Below are 24112 nucleotides of genomic sequence, written 5' to 3'. Positions count from 1 at the left end.
ACATTATTGTGGCAAGGGGTGTCGTCTCGATGCTCTGAAATGCATGCAAATAATTAGGTACACCAGTATGGGGTCTATTATTAATGAACAGGTAAATTTAGTATCTTCGGCCCTTATTATATATATACGGCTTGGGTCTAATTTCAGAAATAACAGTTAAGATTAACAAAACACGCCTTAACAGTAAATAAATAAAAATTCAAGGTAACATTATGACGACAAAAATTTATTAAAATTTTATGGGTAGTTTTGTTTGGGAAAAAATATATTAATTGGTGGGTACTTAGGGAGTTACATTGACAAATTAAAACGTTTGTTAGTCTTACATCTGGTAGCATGGTGTACGGTTGTGTCGCGACAGTGATGGTGATGGTGATAGATGGGTTTTTATGATTTGTGTGTTTTCTTACTAGTGTTGAGGTGGAGGAACTGCATGAACACGCATATTATTATTATCTTGCATGAACGTAGCTATCATAAGGTCGCGGGTGAGCAAAGTTATTGCATGTTTTAGTTCATTGCTTAGTTTAGGACTAGGTCAATTGGTGTCAAGTGTCTTATGATATTTTTATTTTATTTATTTATTTATTGATATGGACCTCCGCAAAGTAACGCCTGATTCAATAAATTATTAATAATTAATAGATATAGATAAGATTACATAGTTTTTTTCTTTTTGAGGTAGGTACAATACCCTACCCAACCGAGTCGTGGTAGCCTAAGTAGTGGTTTGATTTGACCTATCGCTTCTCAAGCAGAGGATCGTGAGTTCAAACCCCGGCTCGCACCTCTGAGTTTTTTCGAAATTCATGTGCGAAATCCCATTTGAAATTTACCACGAGCTTTTCGGTGAAGGAAAACATCGTGAGGAAACCTGCGCAAACCAGCGCAGCAATTCAATGGTGCGTGTGAAGTTCCCAATCCGCACTGGGCCCGCGTGGGAACTACGGCCCAAGTGTTCTCATTCTGAGACGAGGACTGTGCCCAGCAGTGGGACGTGTATAGGCTGGGATGATCATGATGATAATTCCATAACAAAAAAATGCACCTACGATTCGCACCGATTACAATGAGTAAGTGTACCCTAAATAAGAAGGCGGCAAAATTTTCTTCTGCCCCGAACGGCTGATACCCATAATACGCCACTATGGTTCCATCCAACTTCCAACTCACCTGTAGCCGTATTGTCTAACGCCCTGTGCCCTTAGTGTAAGTTTAGTTTAAGTTACAAAATACGTCTCGATCGCGTTCCCGTTAAAATCTCAATTTGTATGCAAACACGAACAGCGCCTCTAGCGAAACGTTTGCGACGTTCGTGTTTCCATAAAAATTGAGATTTTAACGCGAACGCGATCGAGACGTATTTTGTAACCGAAAACTTACACTAAGGGTACTGGTGCTCGCGATCACATGCACCTATCTCTTTCTAACATCGTCTCACACCATGCGACAGAAAGAAGTGGTGAAAACAATTTTGATTCCAAGTGTGTTACAGTCGAGTTCATAAAGTTGTGAGCAAAAATTTGATTAAAAATATCTGAACACGACTCTATTGTTAACGGCGTAGTCGTGTTCAGATATTATTGAACAAATTTTTGCTCACTTGTTTATGAACTCGACTGTACAATAAGGCCTCGGGTCCCAAGATACAGGCTCAGCCTAGTTTGTACCTAAATAAATATCATGGGACACTTGACACCAATTGACCTAGTCCCAAACTAAGCAAAGCTTGTATTATACTAGGCAACGGATAAACATACTTAGTATAAATAAATACATATTAAGCACCCAACCCGAGAACAAACATTCGTATTGTTCATACAAATATCTGCCCCGGCCGGGAATCGAACCCGGGACCTCAAGCTTCGTTAGTCCGGTTCTCTAATACCTTGACCATCCGGTCGTCAGATGCTGATAAACTTGAACATTCATCATTAAGATTGGTTTTTTGGAGTCTTTTTGTATTTTTTATTTCAACTCCAAATTCTGTTACTTTTCGGTATTCACTTTTTCACTGGCTGTATGCATATCTTTGTTGTTGACTGTACGTAAATGTTCGTAGCAATGTTTGGCTCTACGCTTGGCTGTCTGTTCGTTGCTCAGTTCGACAAATTGAAAAACTTCCGTTAGAAGTGAATGTTCAAGTTTATCAGCACCATTATGTAAACTTAGTTTGTGTAGAAAATATTTTCTGTCTTTCTCTGAAAATATGCCTTCAACCCGCCGAAACAATGTGCTACGTTCTGCTACTACCACTGTCTGATTGCGCTACTCCTGCGCCGTCCCATCCGGGCCGGGTCAACATCCGGACCGGCCGGACGTCATTTTAACTCCGGAAAATCGCCAATCTCCTCTCACCTCGGATTTTTATGGCACTGACAGGTAGAATTGTTGCGACTTTGAATAGGACTTGGGTTGTGTAGCTTTAAAGGCATATCTAAATGATTTGGAAACTCATCACCATATGATTTGTTTTTATCACCAATACCTAACCTTTGCTCAGCGAATCTAAGATTTTTTTGATATGTCAAAAAAATTGTGTCTGAACCACGTTCTTGATGGCTTGAGAAGCTTTACCGTATGTAAAAAAAAAACTTCTCGGAAAACTTCCTCAATAAGCTTCACTTTGCTGAGTTCTGGCATTACCAATACCTAACTATGAAATGCACATTGAACAAAAACAAAGATCTCCGATGGAGATAAGATTCTATTGTAACCTATTTTTACAGTGAGCAGGGCAAAATATTTGCCGACCTAGTTTCAGTTACTAGAACAACGGGCAACAAATTCTAAACATCCTGACCAAAGACAAATACTTACTCCTATCCTCCGCAAATATTTGTATTTGCCGTGCGGCAAAAGAGCTCGTGAATTAACCACGCAGGCGGTCCTTTTTGTACTGCAGTAAGTTGGCAGGTATACGTCGAAACAAGTTATTATTATTCTCGATTAATCTCGAAACTTCTAGCAGATGGTCGGTGGTTGGTCGGCCGACAAAACTCTATTTGAGAGGCTTTAGGTCAAACTACTAGGTTAGCAAGACTAATCCATACTAATATTATAAAATGTGAAAGTGTGTGTGTGTGTGTGTTTGTATATGTTTGTCCGTCTTTCACGTCGAAACGGAGCGACGGATCGACGTGATTTTTGGCATAGAGATAGTTTATGGGCCAGAGATCGAGTGACATAGTCATAGGCACAGTTCCCGAGGGAGGAGCGCGCGATAACCGAATTCCACGCGGGCGAAGCGGACGCTAGGACAAAAATAATTATCAAACATACCACCAAGCTAATCAATTCAGCTAAGACAAATACATTAGTAATCAACTAGCTTGTTATAAGCTGCGAAGAATGCATTTAACACGCCTCCTCAGGAACAATATTTTTTTTTGAGATATGAGGTATCTAAACTCACCTTCTGATTTTATAATTATCAGTAACGATTGTAAAAATAAAAGTTTTTTTATACTGCCATCTGTTGGTGTTTAATGAAACCAACTGAAACAGGAGTCACAACCGCGCGAAATAAGCTCCTACATAGAAAAACGTTCACCACACTAACACGACAGTTCCCGTATCTGTTAAGAGATGGCGCTGTCATGATAATGGAACTATGTAAATAAGACACGTTCCCTTCGGAGCTGATTTTGAGAATGAAAATTCATCATCATTATTATTTCTATTCTTTTATTTCAACTAAATAACTAAAGACCGGATTATAATGCAATTAAAAAGCACAATTGATTTTAAAATAAATAAACTGTCTTCTAATTTATAATTGCATGCTATTTTGACAGTTTTCATGCATTTAACCATTTATCATCAATTATACTGCATGTTTCAGGCTTTTTGTGTTGCACATAATCCGGTCTCTATAAATAACTATAAACAATACACTACACAACAATATAGTTCATACTTCATCAACCAGCTTGAACTTTTGATGTTGCGGTGCAGGTATAACATTGAAGTACTTCTTGTATATTGATTGCTGTTCCCTACCCCCATAGATCCTCTGGACCCATGTGTGCTCCCAGTTAGGCTCAAATTTTTCACATGTGACCACCACTTTGCCTGGTTCCATGGCAAAGAGTGTGCCGTTACGGCCAAAACCAACCTGAAACAAAACCAACCTGTAATTGCATTGTGGTAGTAAATGAAAATAAACTTTTGTTGAAAATTTAATTTTAGATACAAGCTTTTTTGCTGATAATTCTTTTTGTTGACTGTACTTGTATTGTCATCCTAATTACATATCCGTACCAAATTTTAAGTAGATTCCTATAACCGTTGAGTTCTGTCCTGCGGAGACGATCTTGATCACTGCTAGATTACTATATTGTCACCAGATTTACATAAGTATGCCAAATTTCAAGTCTATTCAACCACTGGAAGTGTGTCAATTCTAACTTGCAAGATTTGACCAGCACATACATACATTACAAGTTAAATAAATACTTGTAAAGTACCATAATACAATATGCAATGAAACCCAAAAAAATGTGATAAAGCTCAGAATTTTTTAACAAAAGTGGTTAGGTTTTAACACAATTTATGTACTTGCATATCCACAATCCAATCACAAACTATTGTAAACCAATGTGCAGTCTAAGGTAAATTTATAAGATAAAGGGGCTGTTGTGATACCGTCTCTTTGTTTTGTTTAAATAGACGGTGACGGCATCACATTTAACTGTCAGTTGAGACTAATCAATGGATGGTGAAACAGCCCCTAAAAGTTATATTCTAATAAATAATAATAGTGATTATTTCCAGACAACATAGTATTGCGCATAGTAAAAAAACACAATTTAATTCCAGGATGAATAGGATTTATGAATTCTATATGATTTTTACAACTTGTTAAGAATAATTGTAATATTTTAATTTTCTCTATTTTTTTCCTGATTTTCATTAAATTGCTTACATTCAGTCCTGGGTGGAATCTAGGGGTTCGCTGCGTTGCCAGAATATAGCCTGCTTGTACAGAATGTCCATCCTGCACCTTCCATCCTCTATGCTTAGGTTTCACTTTGCAGTTAGTATTCTTCGTACTACCACCGGTTTTCTTACTCGCATGACGAACAGACTCTGTAAAAACATAGCATTACAGTATCTTTCGTTCACCGGTTCCTTAATATCGTGGCGATTTAGTCAGAAGCTCATATTTTAAGGTTATGATTGTTACCTACCAAGCAGAACAGAGGAGATTTTGTTTTTGCTAAGCAGGTTAAAAGCCATTTCAATGTTATAAGTAATGTAGACTGATAAAGTTCTTTTACTTCATTCGTTTATTTTTGTTGTTTTCGTAATTTTAAGTAATAAATTTGACCAACTGGATACATTCACTACCTACACTAGTACACTACTCTCTTCTCTCTCTCTCAGCTCCGTCCGTGGTCGGTCTGTCAGTAGTCAGCAGGGCTACTACGAAACTCGAAACTCGAAGTTTGTGTCGTTCGGTCTCTCTGACACTTGTACTGTTTAATACGAGAGCGAGAGGGACGATACGACACGAACTTCGAGTTTCAAGTTTCGTAGTAGCCCTGCTGTGTCAGTTCAGTGACAGTCTGAGTATGACAGTGGCAGTGGTAGTGAGGCGAGTGAAAATGACAACTGACTATCAGCTGTCAGTCTGACAAGTGTTTTCTTTTCTAAATTGCATTTGGGGTGGTCATAGAATAAAAATATATTGATTGAGGGTTCTGTGTATTAACCGCAAATTTTATTATCATGTTTAAGTTAATAGAAACGCTTACTACGCTGTACGTGATTTTTTTAAATCGCTATTCTGAAAAGTAGCCTTTCCCGAATTTTATAGGTGTCAGTTTTCACGGGGGACACTGTTTGCGGATAGTGAAAGTTTTATTCAATGAAGATTAAAATTTTGGCGTGCGCTTCTGATGCGGACGAAACGACACGAATCTTAGTGAAAATAAACGGTATTTGACTAAAAGAATAAACAGAGTTTATATACAAATACCTACACTAAATATCAACATGGCTCAGGTTACAAATAAATATAAAGGTTTAATCCTAGTAGAAGAGAAGAAACTGGAGGGATTAAACCGCAGTAGGATTTGGTGCTAAAGACAAGCGTTTGAGAAGAGACAGGTATAAGTTCAAAAAATCACTATAAATGTATTTGAACCGAGCTGACAGTCTTCGCTAAAGATGCTGTAAAAATATATTTTTATAATGTAGCTGGACAAGAGTTGTCAAATGTCTAATTTATTCAAAAGAAAGAATATGATTGTTTTGATTAAATCTATATCAAATTTGACGCCTATGTGGAGCCCATAAAAATATTATACAACAGCTTTAAGTTTTTTAATTTAAAACAGGAAGAGGGTGAACAAGTTGACAAATTCATCACCAGATTGAAAGTTCAAGCAAAACAGTGTGACTTTGGGGACCAGGAGAACAGACTTGTAAGAGACATGATAGTAATAGGAGTAAGGGATAAGGGAGTGCAGGAAAGATTATTGCGGGAGGCGAATATAGAATTGAACCAGGTCATCAGCCAGTGCCGAGCTGCAGAGGCAGGAAAGTCAAGGGCCTTAGAAATGTCAACTCAAATAAAACAGGAATAGATGTAATCAAGAAAGTAGACAAGGTGCAAGGAAGAGGATTGAAGATGATAGAGATAGCACATATTGTGGAAAAACACCCAGCTAGAAATTGTCCTGCTTATGGGAGAATGTGTGCGTTATGTAACAATTACAACCATTTTGCGGTTATGTGTCGTAGTAAGTCTGTGAAGAGACCAGAACGTAGCGCTCCAAAGAAAAAAGACTGCGGAAAGAAGATCCATGTAGTACAAAAGCAAGAGAGTGATAGTGATAGCTCAGAAGAATTTGTAGTGGATTCAGTAAGTAGTTTTAGTGCTAAACCTCAGTGGAATGAAATTATAAATATCAATGGAACTAATATTAAGTTCAAGTTAGACTCTGGGGCTGACTGCAATACATTGTCTTTAAATTTGTATGAGAAAGTTAAAGGTAGTAATTGTGTGCTTAGTGGTTCATCTATTTTGGTAGCATATAACAATCAAGAAATCAAAACTGAAGGCACTGTAAAGTTAAACTGCTTTGTCAAGGGCAAACAAGTAAAGTTAAAAATTTTTCATAGTTAATTTATCGATTCAGCCAGTGATAGGGTTGCCAGATTGTGTCAGACTAAATTTATTGAAAAAATTGGATAGTGTTACAGTAAGCAAGGAAAAAGAGAATTTTGTAAAAGCAAATGCAGAAGTGTTTTCAGGCTTAGGCACGATAGGGACATATTGTATAAAAATAAGGATACAGCGCAGCCTGTTGTTAAGCCTATCCGACGAGTACCACAGGCCATTAAGGAAAGGTTAAAAGACACCTTAAATAACTATGAAAGTAGAGGCATTATTGAGAAAGTTGAGGGACCAACAGCCTGGTGTAATAATCTTGTCATAGTGGAAAAACCTAACAAGTCCCTCAGATTGTGTTTAGATCCGAAGGAGTTAAATAAATGTATTCTTAGAGAGGAATTACCAAATACCATCTCCTGAAGAAATTTACAATTCTCTTGCAAGTAAGCAGGTCTTTCAGTGTACTAACATGAAAGATGGCTTTTTTCAAGTTATCTTAGATGATCAAGAAAAACTGTGCACTTTTGGAACTCCTTTCGGTAGGTATCGATTCAAAAGGATGCCTTTCGGTATCTCATCAGCTCCAGAGTAATGCAAAAATAAACACTGCAATTTTTAGTGATATACAAGGAGTCTTTGTTTATTTTGATGACATCATAGTGGCTGGGGATAATTTGCAGAACATGACAAAATTTTAACACAGGTAATGGATAGAGCAAAAACAGTACAAAGTAAAGTTTAATAAAATAATACAAACAGGTCTGAAACAGTGAAGTATGTAGGTCTAATGTTATTCAAATCTGGTATTAAACCAGACCCTGAACATGTTAAAGCTATAGTTGAGTTAGGACAGCCCAAAAGTATAAAAGAACTACAAAAGTTTTTAGGCCATGTGCAATTATTTGAGCAATTTTATACCACAATACTCAAAAACTACTGAACCCCTCAGAGATTTACTGAAAAAAGAAGTTGTATGGGACTGGGGTCCAGCTCAAGTTAAGGCTTTTGAGGAAATAAAAATTAGAATTAGTTCAGCTCCCACATATCTATCTTGAGCAACAAAGGAACTATAGTTCTACAAAGTGACAGTTCTAAAAGTGGTATGGGGGCATGTTTATTACAAGACGGGAAGCCATTGTCCTTTTACTCCAGGTGTTACACCGAGTGCCAGCAAAGGTGGGCACCTATAGAGAAGGAATTGTTTGGTATTTGTGCAGCAATGGATAAATATCATCAATTTGTTTATGGTCGTCATATTATCGTAGAAACTGATCATAAACCTCTTGTAGCCATAATTAACAAGGATATCAATAAAATTTCAGCTAGGCTTCAACGAATGGTACTCAAACTGTTAAAGTACGATTTTGAAATAAAATATGTACCGGGTTCCAAGATGTATATAGCAGATTATCTGTCAAGACACTATGATATGAGTAATGCGCAAGTAGACCCAGATTTAAAAGAGTTAGTACATTGCATAAGTTCAGAAGAAGTGTTTGGCTTAGAAGATGACTTACAGGTTACAGATAAAAAATTAAAAGAGTTGAAAACTGACGTAGAGCAGGATGCAAATCTTCAGCAAATTATATTATGGTATAATTCGGAGTGGCCAAAAAATGATAAAAATATACTTGGCAGTGAGCTAAAAAAATTATATAAATTAAAAGACTGTTTAGTTGTAAAAGATAATCTGGTGTTCTATAAAAATAGAATACTTATTCCTAAGCATACAAGGAAAGAAATGATGTTGATAGTACATGAAGGTCATGCTGGTATTGTAAAGTGTAAAAAACGTGCTAGAAAGCTGTTATTTTGGCCGGGTATGTCAGGAGACATAGAAGAATTTGTATCCAAATGTAAGGCATGTGAGAAGTATAGACCATCAAATCCTAAACAACCCCTATTGTCTCATGAAATACCTGAACTGCCTTTTAATAAGTTAGGAATGGATGTTGCTCATTTTGCTGGAAAAGATTATTTAGTTGTAGTAGATTACTACTCAAAATGGATTGAAGTGGCATCCTTAAAAAATAAAACAGCTGGAAACATAATTCAGAAATTAAAGTTAATTTTTTGCGTTCATGGAATACCTAGATATATTGTATGTGACAATATGCCCTTCAGTAGTTTCGAGTTTGCACAGTTCTCTCAGAAGTTTGATATTGAGTTAATTAAGTCCAGCCCCAGGTTTCCACAGTCGAATGGATTATCAGAAAAGGCAGTGGGGATTGTAAAGAATATGTTAAAAAATGTTTACATGATCATTTTGATTTTAATGTAGCTTTGTTGCATTACAGAACAACCCCTGTAGCAGGGTTAGAATATAGTCCTTCAGAATTGTTAATGAGTAGGTTGTTAAGAACTAATCTGCCATGTACAAAAGAGTTATTAAAACCTAAAGTACCTATAAATGTTAAAGAACAATTGATGTTAAACAAAGAAAAATCTAGGATCTCATATAATAAAACTGCAAAGGTAAAGAAATCTTTTAGTTTGGGGGATAATGTCTTGATTCAAAATGTGCCAAATAAAGAGTGGGGTTCAGGCAAAGTGATAAGGGAAGGGAAAGGTCCTAGATCTTTCATTGTAAAAAATGAAAATGGTAATCTGGTTAGGAGAAATGAAAAGCATATGAGACCCAGTAAGAATAAATTTATTTTAAAATATGACAGTATACCTGATAGTGTGTTAGCAGGAAATCAGTTAGAGGATGGTCAACAAATTCAGCAGGATAGTGCTGTATGTTCTGATCATCTTTTAGAGAGGAGACTAAGATCCGGCAGACTGCCCAGATTGCCATTACATTTAAGAGATTTTGATTTGAGTTAATAATTAATGTTATTATACTTATTAGCTAAGGTGAGTGAGGTGTAGCATAACGGGGGATGTTTGATATAAGTTTATATTCTATGAGATTACACAATCTGTGGCGTGTGGCTGTCAGATGTGAGACGCAACACGACACGAATCCTTAGTGAAAATAAAGTTATATTGAATAAAAGAATAAACAGAGTTTATATACAAATTACCTACACTAAATATCACACAGACAGCATCATATTTATCCGCCAGATAAAATAAAAAAAATGGATGGTGAAACAAAACCATACAAATACAAATACCTTTTCGAACCTTTTTTTCCTTTTGAACAACGGAACTCGACATCAAAAAATACTGGCCACTAGCTTTTTTTTTTTTTTCGCTACCTTTCTAGCCAGCCAGCAAAGCTGCCAACGTTCGAATTCCAAGTTATTTATTTCTCAATCATCCTTATAACCGTTAGCTACGACCGTTGCAGTAGAACGGCGCGTCCTCCTTAAACTTCGGCGTAAAAATTACAATAATCGAAGTAATTATGTGAGTCAGCTTTGCTTCCGCGAGGTTTGATCATCGGCGTGGGAGCCATTGAAGCATTGGGCTCATGGTTTGCAAAAACAACGATGTTATAACCTATTTAACCTATGGGTAGAGATCTATTCACTTACGAAGGCGCGCATCTAAAGTTTACGCATTTAAAAAGAAAAGCTCTGATTGATTGAATGGCTGTCTCAGCCGAAACCATTGGTCCTAAACTGTGGCTGTTTTTTTTTAAATAAAGGTTACCATTATGATGTTAACAAGGAATAAGCACGGATTAATCGAATTTCCCACGGGATAGAGATGATTAAAGGGGATATATATATATATTCGCTTCAATGTGACCTATTTCCGTAATGTTTTATAATGTTTTGTATGTGCAACATGCAAGTACGTAGATTTTTGAAAACTAATATTTGAAATGGTAAAAAATTGTGTTGAAGTTCAAATACGAGTAGAGTGGTACAAGATTACAGCTCTTATGAGTATTTACAACTACTACTAAAAAAAAAAAAAAAGTTTTACTACAGCTTTGTAGCAATATATCTAAATATTGAATATTTTTACCATTTTAGAATGTTAATTTCATAATGTGATTTCAAAAACGGTACCCTAATAAGGTCACTTGTATTTCAATAGAACAGATCGCTACAGATTTTCAATTAACTCGATAAAAAAGCCACACGAGGTCAACAGAGATGTGATTCAACATGGCTGCCAGTTGAACCCGAACAAGTGACATCATCTGAACTATAGACGATTGATAAAGTTACCAAAAAAAATATGCTGCCGGTAAAACTTGTGCCTACAGCATGGAAAAAAAATGTTTCATTACAATTTTCCCTGCGCCTGTGACGAAATTTAAAACCACAACAAACACCTACTAATTTGCTATTTCGGTTTGATGGCAGTGTCAAAACATCTATTAGTTCCAGTGTCAAAATTTGGAACTAAAGTAAATACACGTTAACTTCGCCTTCAAGCTTACTAGCAGCGACATCTTCAGCTGCAAAGTTAAATTTGTGCTTTGTTATTAATGAAGCTTTGTAATCAGATTTGTTTTATTGTAAAAAATAAGTGTCGGGGCTAATTTGGTGGATAAAAACTTTAATTGGCTTCGTTGATTGATGGGTTTATGATCTCATGTCAGCTTATGAAGTCCTGTCAATGGTTTACGAATATAAGCCTAGAAACCATCTGCAATCTGTATAAAACAAAATACAGACAAAAAATAACGAGTATATTACTATTTTTACACACAGTTTCACTTGCATGAAGAATTAGATTAGATTTGGTAGTCTTCCTTTATTTCTAACTACTATGTCAATTAATCCGTGAAGCCGTGGTGGCCGAGTGGTTTGACCTATGGCCTCTCAAGCAGAGAATCGTGGGTTCAAACCCCGGCGCGCACCTCTGAGTTCAAAACATCGTGAGGAAACCTGCACAACCCTGCGAAGCAATTCAATGGTGTGTGTGAAGTTCCCAATCCGCACTGGGCCCGCGTGGGAACTACGGCCCAAGCCCTCTCATTCTGAGAGGAGGCCTGTGCCCAGCACTGGGACGTATATAGGCTGGAATGATGATGATGATGATGATGTCAATTAATATCACAATACTACAAAAATAAAGAACAGTTACCTCAACAGGTTACAAGTAGTAGGACCTTGTGCAAGATCTGCCCGGATTGCTACCACCATCTTGCTGACTAATCCTGCCGTGAAGCAGCAGTGCCTGCCCGGCTGTTTCGGCGTGGAGAGTAAGACAGCCGGTGAAATTACTGGCACTTGAGGTATCCCATCTTAGGCCTCTAGGTTGGCAACGCATCTGCAATACCCCTGGTGTTGCAGATGTTTATGGGCGGTGGTGTTCTCCTACCATCAGGAGACCCACTTGCTCGTTTGCCACCCAGTCGAACAAAAAAAACAAGTAAAAGCAAAATATCGTATCTACAATGTTAATATCCGCGTGGGAACTATGGCCAGAGCTCTCTCCATTGCCCAGCAGAGGATAGGCTGGGATGACGTCAATATATAAGGTACTAATATCCCTTCATGTTCATAGCGATGAGACGACTTGTATATATATACACGTATTTACCACATAGAAAAACAATTCCAATCCCATCAGTATCTATTTCCAATTAGAGAAGCCGTGTAAGCGACTAATGGGTCCAAAGCGCCCGCTCATTTGGTCATTGCTCATTTGCTCATTGGCCGTTTCGCTCACGATTTACGATCACGATTGCGATTGTTTTTGACTTCGTTTGCGAGTTGATTTACAATTGTTTTGATGTTAGTGCGTTTCAATTAGCAATTGCGGTTGCTAGCTAGTTCTCTTAATTAACTCTCAGTGCTGGAATAGGAATTAGGATAATTACTAGTACTACTTTTGATTAAGTTTATGGTCAGGACACAAAACAAAAACAAAATAGAATAGACTTCATTTGAATAATCGTATTCTGTACTTTACTAACTACACTTAACTAAACTTTAAACCTAAAATTGCTAAAAGTGGCTCCGAAGCGGTAATTTTTCGTGTGCTCTGCATACCCCATTTGGGAATACAGGCGAGATGTTTGTGTGTATTTACTTTATTAAGCCGTTGTAACCTAGTGGTTTGACCTATGGCCTCTCATGCAGAGGACAGTGGGTTCAAATCCGGACTGGAGTTTTTCGAAAATGTCATGTGCGAAGTTACATTTCAAATTTACAAAAACATTATAAGGAAACCTGTATTGTAAAGCTGGTATCAAATTTCACACATGGATTCGGAAAGTTTTAGGGAGCTCGGGTCTGCTTGAGCGGCTATATGTCCATCTATTTTCAACCGGCTTTTTCATCAAATATTGAAATGCTATTCCAGAAAGCTAAAGATACTAAATAAATAATTACTATTTTATTGTACCTAATCTACCTTTTATACTTTTCTAATAAAATTCTTGTATTATATGTAAAAATAATAATAATATTAACCATTACTTTTCGAAAATTGGTTTTTTAAATTTGCAGGTGGCAGGACCTTGTGCAAGGTCCGCCCAGATTGCTACCAACCACCACAACACAGTGCTTGCACTGTTGTGTTTCGGCGTGGAGAGTAAGACAGCCGGTGAAATTACTGGCACTTGAGGTATCCCATCTTAGGCCGCTAGGTTGGCAACGCATCTGCAATACTAGTTGCAGATTTTTATGGGCGGTGGTGATCTCTTACCATCAGGAGAGCCACTTGCTCGTTTTCCTTCCAGTCGAAGAAAAAAATTGGTTCAAAAATGCATCCCCGAAAAACGCAGTCACCGTGACACGAATCAACTTTAACAAAACAGTAAAATATGACTCACTAAAATTAATCAAAATCGGACCGCATTCAGCTTACCATAAAGAGGGATTTAAAAGTAAAACGGTCGAGGCTGCGGCATTGGCATTGGCTGGTTCTCTGAATGGCCGGCTTTAACGCCTTGTTGAGTAGCCGTTACTGGCAGGCCTTATATGGCGTATCGGTACGCGATCTTGACGCGGATGTACGAGAAAAGTTTCATTTTGCCTAGGAATTCTTATATGGCTACAAGCGATCATTAACTACTTTTTTTAAATTAAAGCACAGTTATCTTTAAATATTTATCATTTCAAAAGTGCTGGTTTTCGTTTTTTGAGATTACTCTCCTAGCATCAACTTCGTTCCACAAAGTCATTGGTATTAAGAGAATTTATTGAGCTATCTCATAGTTTGAAACTGCATTAGTTTTTTTTTTAATTTGACATTCAAAGCACCCGAAATTCATACACGCTTTTCCGTACATGCTTTTATTAATTTGTTGCTAGCATGCCCCAGGGACCTACTCTAGGGCTCACTTTTTTCCTCACAACCGAAACTCCGCTGGAAAACCCAGGTAAGACGACGAGAACATTTCGAATTTCCAACTACTTATATGGTACGGATTCCGGTATTTTTAAAGGGTATTTAGTACTCACCAGCACGGAACACCTCGCCGCAGCCATCGCACCGGCTGGCGAACTGAGCGTCATAGCAGTTTCCACAGTAGATCTTGTCGAGCTTGGAGCCGAACTGCTTGTCCACGAGCGAGACGCGGCACTTGGCGCAGAGGAAGCAAGCCTCGTGCCAGTGCTTATCCTTGTACGACAGGTCCTGGAGAGAAAGAGAAGAATGCATTAGCTAAGTGAAAATTAACAGCAATAAGCTATCCGAAAAGGTTTTCGATGAATGTCCTTCAAAGGTAATGCTAGTTACTAGCGGTGCTATCCGTTACATGTTTGATTACAATTTAATGGTAGAAAAAAAAGAAACAGTAAGGTGGAAGGCTTTGGCAAAGTTACAGGATAAGGAGCTATCCTATTTGATCAGAACTAAAAATCTTTCACTAGATGCACAGTTGGTTAAATTTGCATAATACCTATAAGAAGTGTAAAGAAAAAAGATCAGTTTTGTTGCATCCATCCGATTAGCGAATCTGTATTTGTTTTAAATTTTTAATCCAACCAATGTTACTCCATTGAAGATATTAATCACCCTGGATATGATAGATGATGTTAATATTACATGTTGAACTCTGTTGCTTTTTTATTTTTAATTTTTAAGTCATTTCTATTCCAAATAAGTACTTCATATAGTTTTTGCAGAATAAATTACGGTAACCGCCATGCTAAATGGAAATCGGCTAATGGTATAGTCATGTATACTATCTATCAATGAACGAGGATAATTTGTCTTTTTTTATTGACGCAGAAAATCATCTATGTAAAGTTAATGTTCAACGGAATTGAGATGTAGAAATGGCAACATTCATTTAGATTCACAAGAGTGACTATTATGTTTACGCATTCATCGAAAATAGGCTAGAAAAATTTGGAGAACTAATGGTATATTGTTTATTATTATTATTATTAGTATTAATTATTATATACTAGTTTCCTATAGTAGTTGCATCGTCTATCGAAATGATAACTAATGTCATGTAATATTGTGATGAATAATGGACTAATGTATGGAGGTCTTAATAATATGCCTAGTTCTAACAAGAAACCCTTATAACTAGTTTCGCCCTGTGTTTTGCCGTCTGCGGCTTAACTTAGAGACTGAAAGTCGTAATTTTGCAATGAGTATATGTATATAATTAATGTCGCGGACGAACTAATAAAATACCATTTCAAAAATAAAAACATTTCCCCCTACATGCGTTTATCTGGTTATTTTCCTAATTTTGGAACAGATTGAAGTTATCGGAGCGGTATTACAAAATTCATCGCAAATAAACATTGAAGTGTTTGCATGCATGATAAAAACATAACTACTACTTGACTCAATTCTAAGAAATATTCTTGATCTCCCACGGACATTACTCATTGACCGACAAGGTATAATTAAACATACAAAACATCTTGAATGGCACCAAAACTAGTAAAAAGATACAAAAAGTTATCCAAATAAACTAAATTTGTAGGCGGTAATTATAAAACTTTGGATCATTCTGCGTACTCGTATATGGGATATTGTGTAGCAAGTTTCTAGAGCTATTAAATCATGAACTCGACGCATAACGAATTAAGTTGTTTTGATAGGAAATGATTTACGATTTACTTGAACTTGTAGGATGTTGTTCTTATGTATGAATAATATAAATTGGCATTAGTTTCTGTACGTAATCTTTGGTCTATTAATCAGAGACTTCTATATATTCTTAAATACGACACGACTTGTCCTTTCTGCTTGTAAAACATCTTTATTTTAAAACCTGCCCCTATTTAAGTATAAAATTTTAAGTTTGCTATATATTTGTCTTTTATCTACGTTTTCGTGGGTTAACATTGGACCAATTTTGAAGTCTGGTCTGCCAAAATATATTCGAAAAAAAAACAAGATTTTTCAGATAACGGTACCAAAAGGGCATTAGAACAGACATAGTTAATGACATAGCATCATGAAAATCATCTTCGATCTCACTTGTGATATAAATCAAAATAAGCAATTTATTTTAACAATTTTTAATTTTGAACATGAAACTACCGTGAGACTCACTCATATTAAATGATATCATAACGGATAACTCACGTCTTAAACCGAGTTTAGCTCGACATGTTTCGGGCTATTTCGTAGCCCTTCCTCTCAGGAGCACGCGACCCGGCGGCTGCCGCAACACGCACACCCTCCTGAGAGGAAGGGCTACGAAATAGCCCGAAACATGTCGAGCTAAACTCGGTTTAAGACGTGAGTTATCCGTTATAATATCATTTAACAATTTTTAACTTTGTTTTTTTTTTCGTCGTTGTTTCTCCCTCTTTCATTGCCAGTAATTTCGTTATCCCCCGGATGGAAGTAAGAGGTACTCTCAGACAGGCTCTCATTGATCTTGTAAGATATACCACATTAACTTCGTGTATCGAATCAAACGCAAATCAAATCGAGCATCTACTTGTAGACGTCATACATAACTAGAGCTATTTCGAGTCCGTGATTCATCCACGTTTTAAGACAAACGTTCAAAGCAACAAATTCTATTACTTACATCAATAATCAAGGTTCACTGACCAAATAACGAGCTTAATGTTACATCAGCGAAAAGACCAGTGGCACTGTATTTCATGCACAAGCACGCCAGAAGAATTCGAATAAATCTCGCGACGCTGTTGACGAATACTACGGTGTTCAGATTTCAAAATACAGCGCCACCCATTCCAGTTCTATTCCTGACCGGAGTCGACGCGCGCTTATAACTCGTGTCGTAATGTCAATAAAATATGAAAGTTTATTTTTACCGATTACGAAATACTTAGCGTATCCCGAATGTATCTCAAAAGAATTACTGACGAGTCCGACGATGGCTCAAGGTCGACGGTATCCAGCTCGAAAATAGCGGCTACACCCGTTTGTTCGCACGTTCGCAAATTGGTTCGAGTCAAAACAAAACTGCAAAATAATGTAATAATATTGACGTGATTTATTTTGCTATTCGTAAACCTCTTGCTTTTATTGCAGTGGTATTTCCAGCTGTTGCTGTTTCGGACGCTGCTTCAATGCCACAGGATTCTTGTTTAATGTACTTCTTATGTTTCATTCCCTACATTGCCAAAAGCTTCTCCTAAATCTTAAATTACAAGTAAATATTGGCCGGCAGTTCACAGATTTTGACAATAACTAGTACTGATATTTTTAACTAGAAAAAAACTCAAAACAGACGACTTGCGTGGAAAGACTCCTTACCATTATACCATGATTTTACTTGTGAACCAATTATTGAAAAAAAATTACATAAGTATAATGGCAATCCGATTGTGTGTCTCTGATGTAGAGAACCAGGTGAGCTTATTATTTAATATCTAAGCGCGATAGGGTAAACACAAGGTGCAGCTGTTTGTCAGACAGGAAAAGTCATTCGTCGGGAGTGGAGATAAATGTGTAGTGTTTGGCGATGCGAGCCCGCGTCGGCTTGGCACGGGACCTGGGGCCGTGTGCAGAGCGCGGAATCTCGACCGGCTGGAGTGACATAACTAAATTTGATTCGACAAAGCTACCGAATACCGGCGATAGTCGTAGCATTGTAAAATTATCCTAGTTCAAAAGTGCAATCGAAACAATTGAATCATGATTCATAGGAAGCTTTCACTGCAAACATCAAATTGATTCTCCTTGTTGTGCTACGGTTATGTTGTTATGATAATGATTGCAAATAGGTTGCGATTTGGTTGTGGTTCGATAGTACACCTTGATCTATGTTGTCATGGTATTCAAAGTGAACTAAAGCGAGGCAAAAGTGACAACTAAATTTGATCGGGCGTAACAAAGTTGCTGCATGCCAGGGTCACTTATTTCATCGTAGATCACTCTGCAGAACCATTGTCTTTTGTTTCTTTCTCCTGGCTATTTTCCCTAACTCAGTATAAAATTATAGCAAGTCATAAAAGAGTTTAGTTACCGTTACCGGTTAAGTAGTCTGTTAAATTTGATCTGGCATATCAAAGCTATTGAATGCCAGGAAAATTTGTTTCCTTAACAACTGGAAAAAGTTTTGCATTCAAATTTTTGAGCACCAAATCTTTAGGTACCTATTATGATACTAACAAATTAGCATTGTTAAACGTAGGGCAGTTAGTGATTGTATTTGTTTTAGAATCAGAATAAAAATTTATAAAGTATGGTACATACACTTTTTTATAGTTTTATGCGATGTTTGAGTTTAACGGTGACTGAATAAAAAGCTTTCAGAAATATATGTAGAGTGTTTGATTTCAGCCAAATAAACATCTACGCATGTTTAAACATTCATAAATAGGGTTCAGCTAAAGGATAAAGCTTGCTATTAGCTGAGGAAGAAATTAATCTCATCAATAATTACATGAAATGTTAAAAAAGATAGGGACTCTAAATATCGAGCTAAATCGAGACTGGAGTTATAATCAAATCATGTTGTTAAATATGCAGGTCAAAGTAACAAATAGTTTCACTAATTGTTATTGTAAGGTAAACATGTAAATCTGAAAGCATTTGACAATTGAATCTGATGTATATTCCGTAAATTAAGGTTAAAAGCTTCTCGCTCTCTTGGGCAAAGTAATTGAATTAAATTACACTTATCAATGACAATTTATCTTTTAAACTTGTTTGCATTCTGCCAAAAGAACATCGTGCCATTATTGCAAATGCCTCGAGCCAATTCCAAGATGTTTCTGTCTTAACACAATGGTAATCTATTTCTGAAGCTATTAAACTGTTTAATAGATGCATTGAAGTTACCTCACAATCATAGAGGCCTATATAACTAAAATTGGCTTTTAGAGACGTAATTAAAGTAGTAAACGATTAAGTAATTGAGAAAATTACTAAAATTAGATCACATGGTTACACAGTACATACGTGGAGGCAAGAGGACGAAAGAAGAGGCAAGAGTGAATACTGTAGATAATACTAGTTCTTCAGTGTCATACGAGTATGAAGTAGGCGCCTTTTTCTTCAGTGTCATACACTATGAATAGGCGTCTTTATCACTATATAATAAATAATATGCACCATTTGTAACGATTAATGATGACCAGGAAGCGTAACTTTGGTGGCGTGAAGTCACACATAGAATATTTTTAAAACAAAATTACAACACTGCAATGATTCTTAATAATTTAGTGGTGATGTAAATTTGAAATAAAATGTGCATAAAATATTTTACTGGGTACTCTAATTGTAAAAAAAAATATTTTCCTCCAGCAAATGAAACAACACAACAAATGTTTCGTTGGATGACAATGTATGCAGAACGCTTAAGATTGCAACATCGCATCTTCGTTTTTATTTACATAAATAAATTTCACATGAACACTCAGGGCAATATAACTCTCGAACGTCCCGCCAGTTACAAATTGGCTTTGTACTGGCCATATCCTCATAACCGAACCTGGAGCAAAATATTGTTGAAGGTATAAACCTATCTTCATGTAAATCCATTTTTTTATGGCAATGACTTTTAAAAATATTTCTTTGCGTAAAACTTCTGGCAATTCCAAATCTGACTACGTTCTATCTGACATTGATTATATCATTAAACTAAAGAGTCGGATAAAAACACTCTGTATTTAGCTTGACGTCATACGTCTGTCATCGGCACCAAAGTTACGCTCCCTGATGATGACGACGATACGAAAAGAAGATACGATGTACCTGTGAAAATGGATCTAAGACCAGTAGTTTTAGTTTTAGTGTTACCTTAGAGTCGATGCCGATGGTCTTGTTGCATTCTTCGCAGCCGTTGGCGAAGACGCTTTCGTAGCACTTGATGCAGTAGGGATGCTCGTCGCGGAGCACATACCGCTGGCCGGTCAGCGACTCGTCGCACTGCCAGCAGCAGAAGTGACCGCTGTGCCAGTCCTTGTTCATCGCCTTGGTGTACTCGCCGCTGAAAATTAGCTGCGGACAAGAGAAGAAAAACCCTTTGAGTTGGAGGTAACAAAAACAAAAGACAAAAGGATGGAAGAAGAAAAGTACGTTTCATTTTTTTATATCAGTATTCAGCCAGGTATTTAAATGATCGATTCAATAGAGAAGTTGGCGGCGATTTCAATTTCAAAACGATAAACGTAGTTGGCGAGATGTTAGGTCAGATTCGTCGAGGGATTATAGACTTAGTTGGAGGTTGCGTTAGTCTGGTTCCGTGACTTTGACCTATTCGTGTGATCTTATTCGATTTAGCCGCGTTATCCGTGCGCTATTTAGGTTAACATTGTTTGACGTATCATGTTTCTTAAGTTTGAGTGTTAGCATTAAACTTTACATGCCTATAAATACCTTAAATTAGGTCGGGTATGTGCGGGTGGCCAAATGCGAACCTACGTATGTAAACATCGCAGTTCATGTCACTAAAGGTCGGGCACGGTAATGGACACTTGTTCACACACTGTGTCACTGGGGTCAAGGGGGTTGGCCACCGCGCACATACCCATCGTCGTTGGTGGCGGTGGTGTTGGTCTGCTCGATTTCCGTGACGGTGACCTCGCCATCCTTCGACTCCCTACGCTTCGAGGATTTCTTGACCTTCCTGGTCTTCCTCTCGGTCGTGGTGTACTGGACTTGAACGTCTACGTCGGCCATGGCAGAAATCGGTCTGCCTGATTACAAAAAGCGGTACGACGCGTTCGCGACCCGAATTCGAATGGCGAGCACCGGTATAGGATAGCGGGAATAATTCCAGAATGTTTAACGTCGTCGGTGGGGGGAGTTTGGGATTTAAATTTGGAAGAGTGACGGAGAGGGCAGGTGCGCGGGCGGCTCCGAGCGACGCGACCCGAGGCTCGCGTGCTTTCCGACGTAATTCACCCGAAACAAGAGTTCTGGCTTCGACAGTGATCTGACATCCGACATAGACCAACTTGAGGAGATTTGCTACCTATGCGTATAGGTTCATAAATGCTGCTTTTAAATGAGCCTTTGTTTCTCTATACGGTTTATACCTATAAAAAAACGTGACTGACTGACAAACAACGCACAGCCCAAACCATTGCAGCTAAATGCTTGAAATTTGGCAGGCATTCCTATAGGATCACATATTCTATAGGATAGAAAAAGCTAATGTCTATTTCCTGAAATATTCCAGACTACCATTAGATCTAGCATTTGATATGAAATTCCGGGCGGGAAATTACAGGTCTCGACGCCTTGAGGCAACTAAGGAATGGGGGCCCCAAGGGCGGAAAATACCGTTGAAAACACAAGATGCGGTAAAGTTGCTGACCCGTTAAATTAAGATATATACTTTTTTTAACCTCTCCTAAATCCAGCGCCGAGCCTAGAGCCACTGGCAATATGCATGCATACGGTAAATGCATATTCTGATTAAAGTATGTTCGTCATACAGACAAACCGACTGATGTATGTTTGTCACGTTGTGTGTATCAGTTAGACAATGCAGCGTGATCTAGACCTGCATGGTTTATTTCAGTGCTGTCGAATTTGAAACTGTGTCAGTTTATGATATTCGCGCGTCAGAGCACTCGAAACTGCTTTAAACTTCAACAGATATCATTTTCGATATTTAGGTCATTTTAAATTACTATTTAGTAGGTATAAGCTTCCGTTTTGCAGATTTTTTCGGTGTTTTTTCATGATTCCTCGCAGGTTCTATTGATTTCGTTGAGCAAACGTGTGGTTTAATAAAAATAAATATTATTAACATGAAACTACCGTGAGACTCACTCATATTAAATATAATGACCCGGATAACTCACGTCTTAAATCGAGTTTTTTTTGAGCTAAACTCGATTTAAGACGTGAGTTATCGGGGTCATTATATTTAATATAAATATTATTAGTTACTTTTCAGCTCATAATCTTGTTCAAATGTCATGATAATTAAAAAAATAATTTCTGCCAATTTTCTTGTGGTGCATTATTTTGGGCAAAGATGGTATTTCCGAAAATGCTGATAGACTGAACAAAACAGACATGTAAAAGAGCCCTTGGCGGCATATTTGAAAAGTAACTTTGGATTTCAATTTTTGATTTCCAAAAGGCTAAAGTGAAACACAATAGTAATAATAAAATTAACTATTAACATTTTTCATGCGACCGAATCAAAAACCAAAAAAAAGAAAAAATAAATAAATAAAAAAAATTATTTAACTAACAAAATACGTTTACAATTTCTTCTATAGATACTTATACAATAGATGTGTTTAGTGCGGTTTTAAACCTAAAGCATTATCGTCTGACCGAGTTTCAATGATATTTCTGTACAATCGATCATGATTGATGTACGATTTTAGTGATCCATATTCCAGTGCTACATTTGTTAATGGTTTCTAATTAATTATAGAACTTCTGTGTATTGACAGTGTTAGGTACACTCTGCCTCGTGGTGATCGTGCCTAAATATCTGATACGACTCTATTTCTAGGGCCGGAAGGACGTGTCAGATATTTTTGCACGCTCCGCTGAGGCAGATATTAATGCTGGTGACTGCATCTATTGTTAGTTTTTGAATTTTTTTCATTTATTTTTACAATATTATAACAGGGTTCGTGTCATTTCCATCAGGTTTCACTTAGATTTGCTTCGATTTGAAGTACCTAATAAACTTAAAAACTAACATATGTCTCGATAAATAAACTAACCTAACCAACTTAGAAAACCCTCGATATTTCAAAGTTCAACATCTCAAAAAAGCCTGAACCGATTTTTAGGAAACGTGTACCCATGTATGTATCTATGTTTTTTTTTTTTTTTATACGAACTGGATTGGCAAACGAGCAAGGGTCTCCTGATGGTACCAGAGATCACCACCGCCATAAACATCTGCAACCAGGGGAGCAGATGCGTTGCCAACCTAGAACCTAAGATGGGATACTCAAGTGCCAGTAATTTTCACCCGGCTGTCTTTACTCTCCATCGCCGGAAACACAACAGTGCAACACTTGCTGCTTTCACGGCAGAATTAGCGAGCAAAGATGGTTGGTGCAAATCCGGGCGACCTTTGCACAAGGTCCTACCACCTGCAAGTGTAAACTCTTTATTGCACATAAAAATAAAATAACAAGAAATACGGAGACACAGAGAGGAGAGCAAAGGCGAGCTTATCCCTAACATATCTAAGAACCTTCGCAAAAAAACTCGCTTTCAGGTATAATAAACCGTATTGTATTCGGTCCATCCGTTTAAGACCTACAATGCTACAATCAGACAGACAGACATTGGTGTCAAAGTTATCACACCTCTCTTTTTGCGCCGGGGGTTAAAAAAAGGGGCAGAAAGGAATCAGTTTAACCCACGAACATTTTAGAAGCCAAGTGAGGTAAAGATATGAACATAATGCATAATATCATATGAAGCTTTGATGTTCCCGTAGAAGCTCTTACGTAACACCAACATAACGGATGCAAGAATGCGAATAGCGACGAAACAGACAAATAAACAAACTTCTGAACTGAGGTAGACCAGGTGCTGCTTTAGACATTCCTAACGAACACGTAGGTGGGTAATAGGAATGCTGAACTTGCGAACCGTACAAACTGTCGGGAAGTCGCGACTGTATGTCTGACTGCCAGTTCTCTAATACTTCGCCGAAAATATTTTTCATTAATTAACTGTTTCGTCGTGTTTTTTAACTGTTAGTGCTTCAGAATTGTTATAAAACAAATCCTAACCTAA

General features: G+C 37.4%; 3 protein-coding genes across 3 annotated transcripts in view; 1 reads left to right on the top strand and 2 right to left on the bottom strand.

Moving 5' to 3' along the window:
• The first annotated feature begins 957 nt into the window (after window positions 1-957).
• The window catches only part of LOC141441903 (cytochrome P450 4d2-like), a 42772-nt gene continuing 19617 nt past the window's right edge, over window positions 958-24112 (top strand). Inside the window, exon 1 of the mRNA XM_074106803.1 lies at window positions 958-1073. Within this exon, the coding sequence (XP_073962904.1) occupies window positions 1043-1073 (31 nt within the window). The 5' untranslated portion in view covers window positions 958-1042. The remainder of the gene's footprint in view (window positions 1074-24112) is intronic.
• mRpL27 (mitochondrial ribosomal protein L27) lies at window positions 3668-5400 on the bottom strand. Its single transcript, XM_074106827.1, has 3 exons — window positions 5193-5400; window positions 4928-5091; window positions 3668-4117 (listed from the first exon to the last, which is right to left on the bottom strand). Exons 1-3 carry the CDS (start codon window positions 5239-5241, stop codon window positions 3914-3916), a joined length of 417 nt encoding a protein of 138 aa, XP_073962928.1. The 5' UTR covers window positions 5242-5400; the 3' UTR covers window positions 3668-3913.
• On the bottom strand, window positions 12816-21149 carry LOC141445376 (four and a half LIM domains protein 2-like). Its single transcript, XM_074111218.1, has 4 exons — window positions 20910-21149; window positions 20180-20369; window positions 14446-14620; window positions 12816-12832 (listed from the first exon to the last, which is right to left on the bottom strand). The coding sequence occupies exons 1-4, from the start codon at window positions 21059-21061 to the stop codon at window positions 12816-12818; spliced, it is 534 nt and encodes a 177-aa protein (XP_073967319.1). The 5' UTR covers window positions 21062-21149.

The sequence above is a fragment of the Choristoneura fumiferana genome, chromosome 2, assembly GCF_025370935.1.
Source record: "Choristoneura fumiferana chromosome 2, NRCan_CFum_1, whole genome shotgun sequence".
NCBI lineage: Eukaryota > Metazoa > Arthropoda > Insecta > Lepidoptera > Tortricidae > Choristoneura > Choristoneura fumiferana.
The sequence above is the reverse complement of the archived record's forward strand: the minus strand, read 5'-3'. Positions and strand labels throughout refer to the sequence as shown.

What these genes read in the sequence shown, in the direction of transcription:
- mRpL27 (XM_074106827.1), bottom strand. Translation starts at nt 5,241, where the DNA reads ATGGCTTTTAACCTGCTTAGCAAAAACAAAATCTCCTCTGTTCTGCTT. An exon ending in AATCTCCTCTGTTCTGCTTG is followed by an intron (nt 5,092 to 5,192) that starts GTAGGTAACAAT and finishes ATGTTTTTACAG; the next exon opens with AGTCTGTTCGTCATGCGAGT. An exon ending in GATTCCACCCAGGACTGAAT is followed by an intron (nt 4,118 to 4,927) that starts GTAAGCAATTTA and finishes GTTTTGTTTCAG; the next exon opens with GTTGGTTTTGGCCGTAACGG.
- LOC141445376 (XM_074111218.1), bottom strand. Translation starts at nt 21,061, where the DNA reads ATGGCCGACGTAGACGTTCAAGTCCAGTACACCACGACCGAGAGGAAG. An exon ending in ACCGCCACCAACGACGATGG is followed by an intron (nt 20,370 to 20,909) that starts GTATGTGCGCGG and finishes GCTAATTTTCAG; the next exon opens with CGGCGAGTACACCAAGGCGA. An exon ending in CCATCGGCATCGACTCTAAG is followed by an intron (nt 14,621 to 20,179) that starts GTAACACTAAAA and finishes CTTTCTCTCCAG; the next exon opens with GACCTGTCGTACAAGGATAA.